At 34.9% G+C, this 16,859-nt stretch overlaps 2 protein-coding genes across 2 annotated transcripts; one reads left to right on the forward strand and one right to left on the reverse strand.

Moving 5' to 3' along the window:
• The first annotated feature begins 8 nt into the window (after window positions 1-8).
• Window positions 9-9,942, forward strand: LOC148067251 (collagen triple helix repeat-containing protein 1-like). Its single transcript, XM_087805373.1, has 4 exons — window positions 9-148; window positions 3,135-3,353; window positions 8,125-8,341; window positions 9,611-9,942. Exons 1-4 carry the CDS (start codon window positions 38-40, stop codon window positions 9,751-9,753), a joined length of 690 nt encoding a protein of 229 aa, XP_087661499.1. The 5' UTR covers window positions 9-37; the 3' UTR covers window positions 9,754-9,942.
• A 197-nt stretch (window positions 9,943-10,139) lies between these two features.
• On the reverse strand, window positions 10,140-16,683 carry LOC148067252 (solute carrier family 25 member 32-like). Its single transcript, XM_087805371.1, has 7 exons — window positions 16,306-16,683; window positions 14,241-14,391; window positions 14,088-14,173; window positions 12,141-12,295; window positions 11,815-11,928; window positions 11,569-11,714; window positions 10,140-10,519 (listed from the first exon to the last, which is right to left on the reverse strand). Exons 1-7 carry the CDS (start codon window positions 16,472-16,474, stop codon window positions 10,396-10,398), a joined length of 945 nt encoding a protein of 314 aa, XP_087661497.1. The 5' UTR covers window positions 16,475-16,683; the 3' UTR covers window positions 10,140-10,395.
• Between the last annotated feature and the right edge of the window lie 176 nt (window positions 16,684-16,859).

A 16,859-nucleotide genomic window follows, 5' to 3' on the forward strand; every position in this document is an offset into this window, starting at 1 on the left:
CCAGGGAGTGGACCTCCAGTCATTAGTCCAGTGAAGGATGTCTCCTCTCCTCGACTGCCTCCTGCTGCTCGTCTGCCTGGCTTCGTGTCTCGGTGCCGAGGAAAAGGTGAGAAGTAGAGGATACCGAAAGGATCCTGACGCCGAAAAGGTAAGACGGGAGGGAAATTGTGAAGTTTTTTTAATAGTAAGAAAAAATTTTAATCCACAAAATGGTTTCAAAACGAGTAAATGTGTTGAGTTATCCATCTTTTCCTCTCTATAAATAGACTTAAAGTCAACGTGTGAACTCTTGTCTGGTCCCCATTGTGTTGATTTTTTTGGTCGACCTCGGCAGTTTTTCTTTTCTTTTTTAACTTCCCAATTATTCCACCCTTGGCTTCTCTCCAGAAGTAGTCGGGGAAATTCCTGGTAGGAAGTTTGAGGTCTTTCTTTATCCACGTTTTCTAAATCCCTGACGTCTTCATACAAGCAGCATGATTTGAGAAAATGTACCAAAGTGTTCTGTCCTGCAATTCTTTTGGGAAATGAAACTGGTGTTTATTTGTTGCCGGCGACCCGGTCGACCTCCCTCCGTGGGGGGGCTGCCCACGAAATTTGCACACTTTTTTTTTCTTTTTTTCAGCAGCTCATTGTTGCTTCATGATCCTCCAAAGTTCAGCTCAGGATCTTCAACATCACTTGGGATAAAAACGAATGTTTTCTGGACTGGAATCCATTTTTGTATCTAAAAAATGTCACTGATGTCCATGAATGACTTGGTTTATGTTTGCATGATTTAAAAAAAAAAAAAAAAAAAGGGGGGCAAAAGAAGCCTTTATGCTGGGGTTACAGTAACGGACTTGTGTCCACGCGCCTCCAGACTCTAATATGAAGGTCATCTGTGTCTGACCGGACACTGCTTCTTTTCACCGCCTTTAATAAAACACCTCCACTTCACTCCTCGCTTCAGATTTTTCCAGCCTTTAGCAAAAACACGCGTACATACCTCTTATCCGACGGATTTGATCCAAGACTTCCCGGGTTTTTTTTAATTTTTTTATTATTCCTGAAAAAAAAGATGATGTCAGAGGATCCAAGAAAAGCGACCATTGCTTGATGGTTATAACAGACTCCAGACCATCTGTTCAGCAGAAGCTTTTCGCCCACGACGTTTCTCATTATCACCGTCTGGAGCATGACGACGATACGTCAGCAGACATATTTGAAACCTGTTATAACCATAAAGTACTTTTTTTTTTTTTTAAAAACTATATTTAAACCCAAGATGAGGCAATGACTTTACTCTGCCGCCAACGCCGACCACATCGTTTGTTTAACTTGTTGACATTAAAATAAAGGAGCAATGAAAGGAAATCGAGGAGGAGGTTTGCAAAAAAAAAAGAAAAATGTTTTTGTTTGCTCTGGTCTGAGATAACAAATAACAGATTTTTAAAAAAAAGAAGTTTTTTTTTAATGATGAACAAAGAACGACTCAAATGGTTTCCAGTGTGCTTGAGTTTCATCCAGAAATATGAATTTAAAAACAAAGAGTTTGAGCTATAGCTCTTTTTAGCCATTAGCTTATTAGTGCTTAGCTCTTTTTAGCTATTAGCTTATTAGCGCTCAGCTCTTATTAGCTCTTAGCTCTTTTTAGCTATTAGCTTATTAGCTCTCAGCTCTTATTATCCATTTGCTTATTATTGCTTAGCCCTTTTTAGCTATTAGCTTATTAGCTATTAGCTTGTTAGCTCTTAGCTCTTTTTAGCTATTAGCTTATTAGCTCTCAGCTCTTATTATCCATTTGCTTATTATTGCTTAGCCCTTTTTAGCTATTAGCTTATTAGCTCTCAGCTATTAGCTTGTTAGCTCTTAGCTCTTTTTTAGCTATTAGCTTATTAGCTCTCAGCTCTTATTAGCCATTGAATTATTAGTGCTTAGCTCTTTTTAGCTATTAGCTTATTAGCTCTCAGCTCTTTTTAGCTATTGAGCCCATGATCGCTAGCGCTAGTTTGCTTGAGCTAGGTTTTTGGTTTTACTTTTTTTTTTTTTTTACATTTAAACTAAATCTGACGCCTTTAGTATGGTTGTCAATTTTTATAATTCATTCAGTTAAAATTACCTCAAAACATTTAACACTTCAAGGGAAAAAAAGCGGATTTAAAAAAGTTTTCACTTCAATACGAAAAAGAAAATATTGAAAATATATTTTTTGATTAAAGGAGATTTTTTTAGGATCCTAAATATACTGACAAAAATTATCAGTAATATGACCGGAACACACGAAAAAAAAAAGAAATTCTGTTGACATTTCTTTAAGTGTACAAAATCTAAAACTATATTTTGATTGAAGGAAATGTTGTTTTATTGAAACATTTATTTACTTTGAAGCAACTTATTTGATTTAAATATTGTTTTTTATATGAATTTATATCTATATCTATATATACTGTATATATATAAAAAATAATAATAATATGAACGGTGTAGAGAATAAAACAAATAAACATCAGTTTTTCATAGTTTTTAATAATACACAAGTAAAAAAAATATGAAGAACCATCCAAAATACAACTCATGTTTAAACGGGGGCCAATAGGGAAAATGCAAAGGGCCACATGTGGTCTCTGAGCTGCAGATTTCCAGGTCTTACATTAACCTACCTAAAAGGATGTTTCAACAGTGAATTAATACAAATATGATTAAAAAAAATGAAATAATAATACATTATATTTTATGGAATCTTTCTGGAAACTCAATGTCAACATATGTATGAAGTTAAAAAGGAAAAAAACACATTTACTGTTACACTACTTACTATTTACTTCTAATAATGACATGATTTTAAAAGTTTGATAATGTTGTGTAAGTGTGTTCGGGACTAGAAAGAAATACGAAGGGTCTGGAAAAGTCTTGATTGGTCCGTATGACTCTGACTCATCTCGACTGAAAGTCTCATGTTGGAAAATAGAGGCGACAGGTCAATGAATCACACTTGAACACAGACGTGAGTCCAGACAGTATCTGGATCACGTCGAGCTCTAAACTCTCTCATCATCTCTGTCATATTGTGTATTTGACCTCTGACCCCCTCATGTTTGCAGCGAAGCTTATCTACTGTTGTCGTTGTGACCTCCTCCCTTGTTTCCCTTTCGCAGTATGGCAGCTGCTTGCAGGGGCCGGCGGGAGGCCAGGGCCGGGACGGGAACCCCGGAGCCAACGGCATCCCGGGTACACCTGGTATTCCGGGTCGTGATGGGCTCAAAGGAGAGAAGGGCGAGTGCATCAGTGAGATCTTCGAGGAGCCCTGGAAACCAAACTACAAGCAGTGTGCCTGGAACTCTCTGAACTACGGCATCGACCTCGGGAAAGTAGCAGTGAGTGACTCGGTTTAGGGGGGAAATGTCAAACTTGTGGCCTTTTGAGAAGTTAGTAAAGATCTTGAGAAGTTAGTTAAGATTTTGAGAAGTTAGTAAAGATCTTGAGAAGTTAGTTAAGATTTTGAGCAGTTTGTAAAGATTTTGAGAAGTTAAAAAAAAGATTTTGAGAAGTTAGTAGAGATTTTGAGAAGTTAGTAGAGATTTTGAGAAGTTAGTAGAGATTTTGAGAAGTTAGTAAAGATCTTGAGAAGTTAGTTAAGATTTTGAGAAGTTAGTAAAGATCTTAAGAAGTTGGTAAAGATCTTGAGAAGTTAGTAAAGATCTTGAGAAGTTAGTTAAGATTTTGAGCAGTTTGTAAAGATTTTGAGAAGTTAAAAAAAAGATTTTGAGAAGTTAGTAGAGATTTTGAGAAGTCAGTAAAGATCTTAAGAAGTTGGTAAAGATCTTGAGAAGTCGGTTAGGTTTTTAAGAAGTTAGTAAAGATCTTGAGAAGTTAAAAAAGATTTTGAGAAGTTAGTAGAGATTTTGAGAAGTCAGTCAAGATCTTGAGAAGTTAGTAAAGATCTTGAGAAGTTAGTTAAGATTTTGAGAAGTAAGTAAATATCTTAAGAAGTTGGTAAAGAACTTGAGAAGTCGTTTAGGTTTTTAAGAAGTTAATAAAGATCTTGAGAAGTAAATAGAGATCTTAAGAAGTTAGTAAAGATCTTGAGAAGTTAAAACAGATTTTGAGAAGTTAGTAAAGATCTTGAGAAGTTAGTAAAGATCTTAAGAAGTTAGTTAAAATCTTGAGAAGTTAGTAAAGATCTTTAGAGATTAGTAAAGATCTTGAGAGGTTAGTTAAGATATTGAGAAGTTAGTAAGGATCTTGAAAAGTTAGTAAAGATCTTGAGAAGTTAGTAAAGATCTTGAGAAGTTAGTAAAGATCTTCAGAAGTTAGTCAATATTTTGAGTAGTTAGTAAAGATCTTCAGAAGTTAGTCAAAATTTTGAGTAGTTAGTAAAGATCTTGAGAAGTTAAGGTAAGGTAAGGTAAGGTAAGGTAAAACTTTATTGATCCCTCAGGAGGTCTCCTTTGGGAAATTGTTTTTTTACAATAGCCAGCAATTTTTCATAACAATAAAAAATAATACATAAAAAATAAAATAAGAAGAACATAAAGAGGAAGAACAAGATGACACAATCTAAGTCTAAAGACAAAGACAAAGAACATAGGTCAAGGAAAGAAAAACAACAAAGACAAAGATACAAAGACTAACATGGAACAGAACATCCAGATACTCTCACTCCACTCCTGCCCCCGAACTCAGAATTGTACAATTTAATAGACCGAGGGATGAATGAGTCCCTGAGTCTATTTGTTTTGCACCTGGGTAGGAGCATTCGTGCACTCATTCTGCTTCTCTGCTCACTGATGACAGTGTTCAGAGGATGACTGTCATCATCCATGATGGACAGTAGTTTGTTCAATGATATCCTCTCAGCAACTGTCACCAGTGAGTCCAGCTTCATTCCAACCACAGAACCAGCCCTCCTGATCAACCTGTCCAACCTGTTGACACTCCTCTTGGACACATTTCCACCCCAACACACCACAGCATAGAACAGGACACTGGCCACCACAGACTGGTAGAACATGCAGAGGAGCTTCTTGCAGATGTTAAATGATCGAAGCCTCCTCAGAAAGTACAGTCTACTCTGAACCTTCTTATACACATGGTCTGTGTTGCAGGACCAGTCCAGTTTACTGTCCATCCACACACCGAGGTACTTATAGTTGTCCACTATCTCCACCTCGTCGCCTCTGATGGACACTGGACGTGGCTTTGTCCTGGACCTCCCGAAATCCAAGACCAGCTCCTTGGTTTTTGAGGTGTTCAGCTGCAAGTGGTTCCTCTCACTCCAGTCCACAAAGTCACGTATCAGACTCCTGTACTCGTCTTCGCTGTTGTCCCTGATGCATCCAACAATGGCAGTGTCGTCAGCATACTTCTGGACGAGACTCAGCTCTGAGTTGTAGCAGAAGTCTGAACGATCTTGTTAGTAATGTTAGTAACGATCTTGAGAAGTTAGTAAAGATCTTGAGAAGTTAGTAAATATTTTGAGTAGTTAGTAAAGATCTTGAGAAGTTAGTAACGATCTTGAGTAGTTAGTAAAGATCTTGAGAAGTTAGTAAAGATCTTTAGAGATTAGTAAAGATCTTGAGAGGTTAGTTAAGATATTGAGAAGTTAGTAAGGATCTTGAAAAGTTAGTAAAGATCTTGAGAAGTTAGTTAAGATTTTGAGAAGTTAGTAAAGATCTTGAGAAGTTAGTTAAGATTTTGAGAAGTTAGTAAAGATCTTCAGAAGTTAGTCATTATTTTGAGTAGTTAGTAAAGATCTTCAGAAGTTAGTCAAAATGTTGAGTAGTTAGTAAAGATCTTGAGAAGTTAGTAACGATCTTGAGAAGTTAGTAAAGATCTTGAGAAGTTAGTAAATATTTTGAGTAGTTAGTAAAGATCTTGAGAAGTTAGTAACGATCTTGAGAAGGTAGTTAAGATTTTGAGAAGTTAGTAAAGATCTTGAGAAGTTAGTAAAGATCTTGAGAAGTTAGTAAAGATTTTGAGAAGTTAGTAAAGATCTTGAGAAGTTAGTAAAGATCTTGAGAAGTCGTTTAGGTTTTTAAGAAGTTAATAAAGATCTTGAGAAGTAAATAGAGATCTTAAGAAGTTAGTAAAGATCTTGAGAAGTTAAAACAGATTTTGAGAAGTTAGTAAAGATCTTGAGAAGTTAGTAAAGATCTTAAGAAGTTAGTTAAAATCTTGAGAAGTTAGTAAAGATCTTTAGAGATTAGTAAAGATCTTGAGAGGTTAGTTAAGATATTGAGAAGTTAGTAAGGATCTTGAAAAGTTAGTAAAGATCTTGAGAAGTTAGTTAAGATTTTGAGAAGTTAGTAAAGATCTTGAGAAGTTAGTTAAGATTTTGAGAAGTTAGTAAAGATCTTCAGAAGTTAGTCAATATTTTGAGTAGTTAGTAAAGATCTTGAGAAGTTAGTAACGATCTTGAGAAGTTAGTAAAGATCTTGAGAAGTTAGTAAATATTTTGAGTAGTTAGTAAAGATCTTGAGAAGTTAGTAACGATCTTGAGAAGGTAGTTAAGATTTTGAGAAGTTAGTAAAGATCTTGAGAAGTTAGTAAAGATCTTGAGAAGTTAGTAAATATTTTGAGAAGTTAGTAAAGATCTTGAGAAGTTAGTAAAGATCTTGAGAAGTTAGTAAAGATCTTGAGAAGTTAGTTAAGATCTTGAAGTTAAGATCTTGAGAAGTTAGTAAAGATCTTGAAGTTAAGATCTTGAGAAGTTAGTAAAGATATTGAGAAGTTATTAAAGATCTTGAGAAGTTAGTTAAGATCTTGAGAAGTTAATTAAGATTTTGAGAAGTTAGTAAAGATCTTGAGAAGTTAGTTAAGATCTTGAGAAGTTAGTTAAGATCTTGAGGAGTTAGTAAAGATCTTGAGAAGTTAATTAAGATTTTGAGAAGTTAGTTAAGATCTTAAGGAGTTAGTAAAGATTTTGAGAAGTCAGTAAAGATCTTAAGAAGTTAGTAAAGATCTTGAGAAGTTAAAAAAGATTTTGAGAAGTTAGTAGAGATTTTGAGAAGTTAGTCAAGATCTTGAGAAGTTAGTAAAGATCTTGAGAAGTTAGTTAAGATTTTGAGAAGTAAGTAAAGATCTTAAGAAGTTGGTAAAGAACTTGAGAAGTCGTTTAGGTTTTTAAGAAGTTAATAAAGATCTTGAGAAGTAAATAGAGATCTTAAGAAGTTAGTAAAGATCTTGAGAAGTTAAAACAGATTTTGAGAAGTTAGTAAAGATCTTGAGAAGTTAGTAAAGATCTTAAGAAGTTAGTTAAAATCTTGAGAAGTTAGTAAAGATCTTTAGAGATTAGTAAAGATCTTGAGAGGTTAGTTAAGATATTGAGAAGTTAGTAAGGATCTTGAAAAGTTAGTAAAGATCTTGAGAAGTTAGTTAAGATTTTGAGAAGTTAGTAAAGATCTTGAGAAGTTAGTTAAGATTTTGAGAAGTTAGTAAAGACCTTCAGAAGTTAGTCAATATTTTGAGTAGTTAGTAAAGATCTTGAGAAGTTAGTAACGATCTTGAGAAGTTAGTAAAGATCTTGAGAAGTTAGTTAAGATTTTGAGAAGTTAGTAAAGATTTTGAGAAGTTAGTAAAGATCTTCAGAAGTTAGTCAATATTTTGAGTAGTTAGTAAAGATCTTGAGAAGTTAGTAACGATCTTGAGAAGTTAGTAAAGATCTTGAGAAGTTAGTTAAGATATTGAGAAGTTAGTAAGGATCTTGAAAAGTTAGTAAAGATCTTGAGAAGTTAGTTAAGATTTTGAGAAGTTAGTAAAGATCTTGAGAAGTTAGTTAAGATTTTGAGAAGTTAGTAAAGATCTTCAGAAGTTAGTCAATATTTTGAGGAGTTAGTAAAGATCTTGAGAAGTTAATTAAGATTTTGAGAAGCGCAAGAAGTCGTCCTGCATCGTTAAGTTGAATTTCGTACGATACTACGGAGGCTCTAAGCGGCCAATAATAAAAAGATCTTGAGAACAGGTTTTGCTGAAATTTTTTTAATGACTTCTTGAGATCATTATTTTCCTCTTTGATGTCCCTTCAGGGGCCCCAGAGCTCATAGAACTATAAATAGCGTAGAGGGTTCATTTTATTGTCTTATTAAAAGCCGCAGATTCAAAGATGATTTCTCCAGATGTTGACCAAACTCTGGTGGTGGGTTTCAGGACTGCACCTTCACCAAACTGAGGACGGACAGTTCTCTCAGGGTTCTGTTCAGCGGCTCGCTCCGGCTCAAGTGCAAGAGCGCCTGTTGCCAGAGGTGGTACTTCACCTTCAACGGCGCCGAGTGTACCGGACCCCTGCCCATAGAGTCCATCATCTACCTGGACCAGGGCAGCCCAGAACTCAACTCCACCATCAACATCCACAGGACTTCGTCAGGTGAGTCTTACAGAAGGAACCTTTAAGGGACACGGATGGACCTTTTTATTTCTTGAGTGGACAAATAACAAGTTAAAAGTTAAACAGTTGAATTCATCTTTTAAAATGTTGAAACTTTAATTTATTTTTCTTAATTTAAATGTTGTTTTTGAGCATTGAATTATTTTTATAATTAAATTCAATCATTTGTATATTTAAATATTGAATTTATTTTTATTAATAAAACAAAAACTGAATATTATCCACAGGATTTTGTTTACACTTAGTGTTAGTTTAATAATTAAAAAATAATAATAATAATTTAACATTCCTAGCCTTTAAAACGTGATATAAAAATGTTGGTATAATACTAAAAGAGTTAAGAGCTTCTTCGATCGTTTTCTTCTAAGTCGTAATGTGATCGTTTGTTGTGTCGCCTGATTGATCTTATATTATAGAAATATTTTTATATTGAATTTAAAGGGAATAGATTTTTAAAAATATATTTAATTTAGAACTGGAATACTTTAACTATAACTCTATTTGTTAAATAATATCAATACATAATATACATAATAATGACTGATTAATTCATTTAGAATATATTCAAATATTTTGATTAAATCATATTAAAAAAAAGTAGATTCAAGCTTTTAAGTATAGAAATGATTGAAGGCGATAAATAAATTAAAAAATATCAATATATAAATGATTACATTTCATTATTCAAAATATGTAACAAATGCTTTAAAAAAACAAACATTTCAATATAAAAAAATTTTAAATCTGAATCTGAAATATAATCACTTTTTCAGCAAATACTTTTTACATTACTCATGAAAAGGACAATAACAACTTATACTCAAGAGTTGAAGAATAAAAAATAAAACGTTTTATGTAAAAGTTTTAGTATAATGTATAGTAAAAATGTATATTTATTTTAACTTTCAATGGTTTTTCCTGACAAGGGGTCACTTTTACCGGCAAACTGTGGCCCCAGATCTGCTTCTTTAATATTTGCTATGACTCACATTGCACAACAGAATAAACAGTGATTCATAAAATACAGTTTCATTCACTCAAAGTTCTCAGGGCGTTGGTTTGCATCTGTACGAATAAATTCACGTCTCACAGCTTCTCCAACTGATGTGGTGATCGAGTGCCTAGTCAGCAATTTTCCGCTCCTTCAGTTTAGATCTGCAGGCTTTGCCAGGGAACCGTTAAATGTTTGCAGCTGCTCTGGGTGTTTTCCTGCCGACAGCATGTGTCCCTTCTTGTGTGTCTTGTCAGTGGAGGGCTTGTGCGACGGGGTCAAGGCCGGCCTGGTGGACGTGGCGGTTTGGGTCGGGACCTGCGCCGACTACCCCAGGGGGGACGCTTCCACGGGCTGGAACTCCGTCTCCAGGGTCATCGTCGAGGAACTTCCTAAATGATGCGTCACACTGTTTTGGTGTTTCAAATCGATCAATAACAGGAAGAGGAATGAAAGAAAAAGTACTGTATTCTTGTTTTTAATGAAGTGTCAGACTTTTGAAATAAAAAACAACAGAAAAAAAAGTGTCATGAATTGTTTATAATATATAAACTATAGAAAAAAATACCTTCCTATAATAAAAACACATTTTACTATATGATCCTTTAAGAAAACTCAAGGTCACTTCACGGATACCAACAAATAAATCCCCAAATACAACAAAACGAGGAAGTACTGAGATACTGGATCATGTGCTTCTAGGTCATCATATGATTGTCTGCACGAGGACAGTTTTAAACTGGGCTGAATGAGTCTCTACGTCTAAAAAAAAAAAAATCATGGAAAAGACGATTGAAAATGTTTATTATCAAAAGAAAACAAACATTACACTCGTGTTGCCAGCATATAAACATTCGAAGGAGGTGTTTAAACGCACAATAAACACAGTTTCAGTCTCTCACATTCACGCCAGCGTTTCCGCCGCTGGAAACGCAAAATAAAATGTAAACATTACGTTGAAATACTAAACAGAGTCAAACATTTAAAATAAAAAACATTTCTTCATATCATGTTTTTTTTTGAAGTTTCAAGACGGTTCACGTCAACTTTGACCCAGGAGGAAGCGGGAAACATTTTCGTAGACTACAAAAGTGATGCAGCAGGCGGGAGTGACGCGGATGAGGTTTGGGACGATGCCTTTGTAGAAACCTATCAGACCTTCGTTCCTGTGGAGAGACACGCGTTTAGATTTTTAACTCTTTTTACACAAAATGTTGAGCCAGATGATTCAGTTCAAACAATCTATAAGAAAAAAATGAATGAATAAAAAATGCCACATTTCATACGTTAAAGTTGGCGTTTGTCATTCAAAATACAGGGCTGCAAGCGCCACCTAAAGGCCAACATGCCGCTTTACACTTGAGGGCTCTGTGACTTATTTTGATTTTGTGTTGTAGTTACACAAGTGGATATTAAATTATTCACAAACGTATAAATATTGTTCCGATTCACCAAACTGATGATTTTTATTTATTAAGACCGCGTTGATTGTTTTATACTGAATATTTGAATCCGCTATTTTACGCTTTTGAGAAAAAATGTAAAGGGATTAAGAGCTTTTTTAATAATGAAAATGATCAGCGTCTGACGAAGTCTTTCTCTACGAGAGTCACAGACGTTCTTGTGAAACAACATCACGTTTCATCAAATTGAAGCTGCAGAATGAAAGCAGCTAAAGCTTCCCTCATGCGATCATAGCAATTTCCTTGTATATACGTACTTTTATAAGGCTACTACTACTACTACTACTAATAATAATAATTTAGGTATATAAGGTACTTGTATGAGGCTTTTCCTTGAATTTCTCCTGTGTTGTTCTCAGTATTATCTTGATCTTTAAAGTATGTACTTTTTTGAGTATTGTTTTGATTGTGACCCTGGTCTCGAAAAGCGCTATATCAATAAAATATTACTTACTTACTTTTATTTGTGTGTACGTACAGATTCATATACCTGAATGTTTTTGAACGTGCTCCATTTTTTAGATGAGTGTCCAACCATATTTTTTTAAGGCAATATTCCCACTTTACATACCTAACATGTCATGTTTGACCTTGATATTTAATACTTAACAAAGATGAAATAAATGAGTCTCAAATAATATATCAATAAATATTTCAGATGGTCACAGTACATCATAATTGATTTTCTTTTCATTTCAGAAAACCACCATTCCAATGATAAGATAATCACGAGGAATCTTCAAGAGTCATACCTCCACGTCCGTCTCATGACGTCGACCAAACCGTTGTATCTGTTATGCTGGTCTTGAAGTCGGGCCCGGACCACTTGATACGGGTACGTGGTGGCGACGGCGAAGATTTTGGAGAGAGCCGCCATCGCGATGTATTCCAGGGCGTTCTTTTTTCACATGAAAAAAACCCCCAAAAAAAACGAGAGATAAAGGAGAAGAAAAAGAACAAGAAAGTGATACAACATGTTCAGTTTTGTAGTTTCTCACCAGCTTCGCATCCGGAGGAACCTTCTTGTATCTGCTGTAGTCCCTCTTCAGTTCTTCGTAGGCCATGAACTGCAGTGCACCATGGGAGGTCCCTAACAGACCGGGAACATATCCCTGCAGCAGAAACATTTGTGTTAACAACACGTCAATCAAACCCCTTTCAGTCAATGTCAGAAATAAGTCTTCATATCGTTACTTCATGACAGAATAATCAACAATCATTTAAATCATATAATAGAATATAAAGCGGTTTTTCCATCCATTTCATCAACGGCGTTGTGATGCCCCCTAGTGGTGACAACGGATACTGTCCACATCCACCACACCTTGTAGAGTCCAGGTACTCCCTCGTGGCGGTAGATCTTCACCAGGGCGTCCAGCATCCCCTTGTATGGCTTTGTGTTTGGGTCGGAGCCGTACTGCAGGACCAGCCGTGTTTTGGTGACCCAGATCGGGTTGGTTATGGTGAGCGTGATAATACCTGAAGGAGAGAATTATTTTCAATAGAAAAAAACTTGACGGGAAAATCCAAAATCCCTGATTGACATTTAACGAAATATGTTTGAAGTTTTAACATTGAATTTAGAAAGAGTTTATCAGAGACACGTATATAGTACATGTGAATATATGGAATATATGAATATATTCAATGGTTGAATTGAACATTTAAATCATTTTTTTTAATGTTGTAGTTGCAAGGAATTACTTTAAAAAAATAATTATTTAAAAAAAATTAAAGGTTGAGTTTGATTTTTACAAAGTAATTGTGTTAAATTGTAATTTTATTTTTTTTAAATGAAAAGCGTTTATATATTATACCAAGGTTTTGAAATTAAATTAAAAAAGCTAAGGATTCAAATATGTTTCATTTAGAACATTTGTTTTTTATTTATTGTTAGTAGAATATCAAAATATATTTGTAAAAAAAGAAAAATCATTTTGAAAATATTTTTTAGTCCAATATAAAAATGTTGGCAAAACAGATGTATATATTCCATCAGCGTTACCAGTTTAAATTACATTATTTCACTCTTGAAATTATTTATTATGTTGTCTATTCCCGGTGTGATGTCTTTTGATATTGTTGTACTAGATAAGTAAATAATAATAATAAAGTTCTACCTAACCTAACCAACAGACACTGACCAAACTTTTTCCTTCAACTGAGAAAAATCTCTAAATTTAGGAAAATTATGTCACAACACAATCTGGAGGTTATAATCCATGCGTTTGTGTCTTTTATTTAGACTATTGTAGCAGTTAATAAAAAAAACTCTACAACGAGAATTCTGAGCCGCTCTAGTAGAAGAACTCACATTTCTCCGATCCTTAAAACTCTTCACTGGCTGCAGAGAAGTGTAATATGTTGATTCTATCAAATGTTGTGTTGAGTAATGACATATAGTTTTAGCAAAAATGTAAGTAAGTAAGTAAGTAATATTTATTTATATAGCGCTTTTCCAGACCAGGGTCACAAAGTGCTTTAACAATCAAAAAAATACTCAAAAAAGGATATACTTTAAAGATCAAGATAATACTGAGAACAAAACAGGAATTCCAGAAAATCAAGGAAAAGCCTGAACAAATAAAAACGTCTTAAGATGTTTCTTAAAGGAGTCAGTAGATCATCAAGCGCAAAGAGAGAGGAAGATTGTTCCAAAGCTTAGGAGCAACAGTCTGGAAGGATTTCTCTCCTCTGGTCCTGAACCGTGTTCAGGAACCATAAGTAGATTCTGATCCACAGACCTCAGAGCCCGAGCTGGGGTGTAAGTCTGGATCAGATCAGTGATGTAAGGAGGAGTCTGACCATGAATAGATCTGAAAGTAAGAACCAGAATTTTAAAGTTGATCCTGAAAGAAACTGGAAGCCAGTGAAGGGTTTTAAGGATCGGATAAATGTGAGTTCTTCTACTTGTAAAAATGTAAAGACAAAGTTCACTTAGTTGCCATTAGTTAAAGAAAAAAACAACAATTATACCCATTTTAATTAAATCATTTTATTCATCTTGTTCAACTTTTGAAATGCCATATTCTTCCTGCGTTGTTTTTTTTTTCCTCACACGCCCTCCCTAATACTGACTTATTCCTTTGTTCATCTTTACTTTCATTCATTTATTACTAACCGTTTTCTAACGTTTGTACCAGGCAGTAGTAAAAAATCTCCAACGTGTGACCTTGAGAGCGGAGCCATGTTTACCAGCAACACTAAGTCAGCCTCGACCAGCTCGGAGCAGACCGGACCGGCTGATAACAAGAGAGTGTACGACACACACCTGCCTCTGCAGCCGACACCAGGTGCTCCGCGGCGCTCAGTTCACTCTGTCGTCCTTCCTTCACGTACGATTTGATCGCATTGTAGCTGCGGAGAGAAAAGTTACAAATGTTATAAAATAGATTAAGCGATATTTCTTCCTTCAGGTACTCACAAGAAGAAGTAAAGACCCCAGGAGGCTCCGGCCCCCCACACGTTGGGCGTCACTCCCTGGTAGAGTCCCCGGAGACCCTCTTGCTTCCAAACACTCTTCATACAGTGAATCATGCCGCTGTACTTCGGTCTCAACTCCAACCCATCGCTGACTGCGAGGAAAACATTACTTTATACTACATTACGAAATACATTGCAATGAATTTAAAATCTGTCAATTGAACAATTGGTCGGATGAAATGAACATGTTGTAAGTAAGTAAGTAAGTAAGTAATATTTATTTATATAGCGCTTTTCCAGACCAGGGTCACAAAGCGCTTAAACAATCAAAACAATACTCAATAAAGTATATATTTTAAAGATCAAGATAAAACTGATAACACAACAGGAGTTCCAGAGAATCAAGGAAAAGCCTGAACAAATAAAAACGTCTTAAGATGTTTCTTGAAGGAGTCAGTAGATCATCAAACACAGAAAGAGAGGAAGATCGTTCCAAAGCTTAGGAGCAACAGCCTGGAAGGATTTCTCTCCTCTGGTCCTGAGCCGTGTTCAGGAACCATAAGTAGATTCTGATCCACAGACCTCAGAGCCCGAGCTGGGGTGTAAGGCTGGATCAGATCAGTGATAGTGTGGTAGTTTCATCTTTCAACAAACCCTTCGCAGAAAGTTGTACACTTGAAGTTCATTTTATCGAGTATACTCAGGTGTAAGTACACGTTTAGTAAGTATACAAAAGAACATGCACTTGTAGTGAATTAAACAGTAATATTCATTTAATACTTTTTCAGACTAAATAGAAAATTTCAAGTTTATAGAAATACACTTTGAGGTAAACTTGTCTATTTACTACCAGTGTACTAGGTATACACTCTAGATTCTATAGTTTAGTTTAAATGTGAATATCTAACAAAATCACCAAATGTCTGTCATCTACCACCAGCTTCCCACTCCCATAATCCTTTGCACAGGATCACCACAATAGTAGCCCCCCAAAAGTTGTATACTGTAACTGAAGTAGATATTATAAAGTACTCATCTATGTATAGTTTTGATCACTCCTAGTATACCAACTTAAATTTTACTCTAAAAAAATATATACTCATATATATATATATATATATATATATATATACACTGTATACTCACAGTACACCATAATATACATATACTCATAGTACAAAATAATATTAAAAAAAAAATCTAAGGGATGTTAAACGTTAAGGTCGAGTATATTAATTCCATTTAAGTACAAAATAATTATACTCGTATTACAATTGAATATACTTATTTTTGCTAAATGAGGTCAAAAGTAAATTTTAACTATACTACTTCAATTTTAGTATAAAACAAGTATACTTATAGTACACCTGAATATAGTCGGATGTCAAAGTTAAACTTTAACTATACTACTTCAATTTTAGTATAAAACAAGTACACTCATAGTACACCTGAATATAGTCGGATGTCAAAGTTAAATTTTAACTATACTACTTCAATTTTAGTATAAAACAAGTACACTCATAGTACACCTGAATATAGTCTGATGTCAAAAGTAAACTTTAACTATACTACTTCAATTTTAGTATAAAACAAGTACACTCATAGTACACCTGAATATAGTCTGATGTCAAAAGTAAACTTTAACTATACTACTTCAATTTTAGTATAAAACAAGTACACTCATAGTACACCTGAATATAGTCGGATGTCAAAAGTAAACTTCATATATATTACTTACACTTTTTAGTATAAAAGAAGTATGATTATATTATACTAGGATATAACTATTTAAGATAAAGCATGTAAAAAAGTAAACTTCAAGTATACTGAATACAATATTAGTATAATACAAGTATTCACACAATATACTTTTTTTCTAAGGGAATACTTGTGGATTTCTGCTTTAAAGTCTAATGAGTTATTTATGGTCCAGGACTAATATGACGCAACACAATAGTAATATGACACCTATTCGCTTCATTTTCCATGAATAAACAAACGTTTAACGATAATAAACAAACAATGTATTATGTCTCTTGTAAAGAAGGTCCAGACTCAGTGTTTACCTGCAAACCGGATTTTCACCAGGTCGAGCGGGTGCAGCACCAGCGTGGACACGACCCCTCCACTCAGTCCTGCCACCAGGTTCTCGACCTTCACGTGGGCGAACATCTGCCGGACATGTCCAGGCAGAGACACGGCAGGTTTGCGGGTCGAACCGTCTTCGGAACCCATGCTCGCGAGTGACGCACAGGCAGCTAGCTAGCTGCTACAAGCTAACGTCAACATGACCGAACACCAGTCTTTCGACTGAGAGGAATAAAAACGAAATAATATATAATATATATATATATTTATATCCGCGTCATTTAAAATCCGAACCCGGTTCTGACACGTGGTTGTGTTCCTGAGAAATAGTATCAGCGATCATAGATGTCAAGGGAGGACTAGTGTCAAAGGTCAACCTTGCTGAGTGTGAAGTTACATCACTCGGTTGTATCTAAACAAGTGCAGTTTCCGGTATTTCACAATAAAACACCCCAAAATGTCTAATGAAGGCTATTTTACAGATGTCTGATACCATTATTTATAAAATGCTATGTTTCCATGTATGAGTAAA

This window comes from Callionymus lyra, chromosome 13, assembly GCF_982586985.1.
Source record: "Callionymus lyra chromosome 13, fCalLyr1.hap1.1, whole genome shotgun sequence".
Lineage (NCBI taxonomy): Eukaryota > Metazoa > Chordata > Actinopteri > Syngnathiformes > Callionymidae > Callionymus > Callionymus lyra.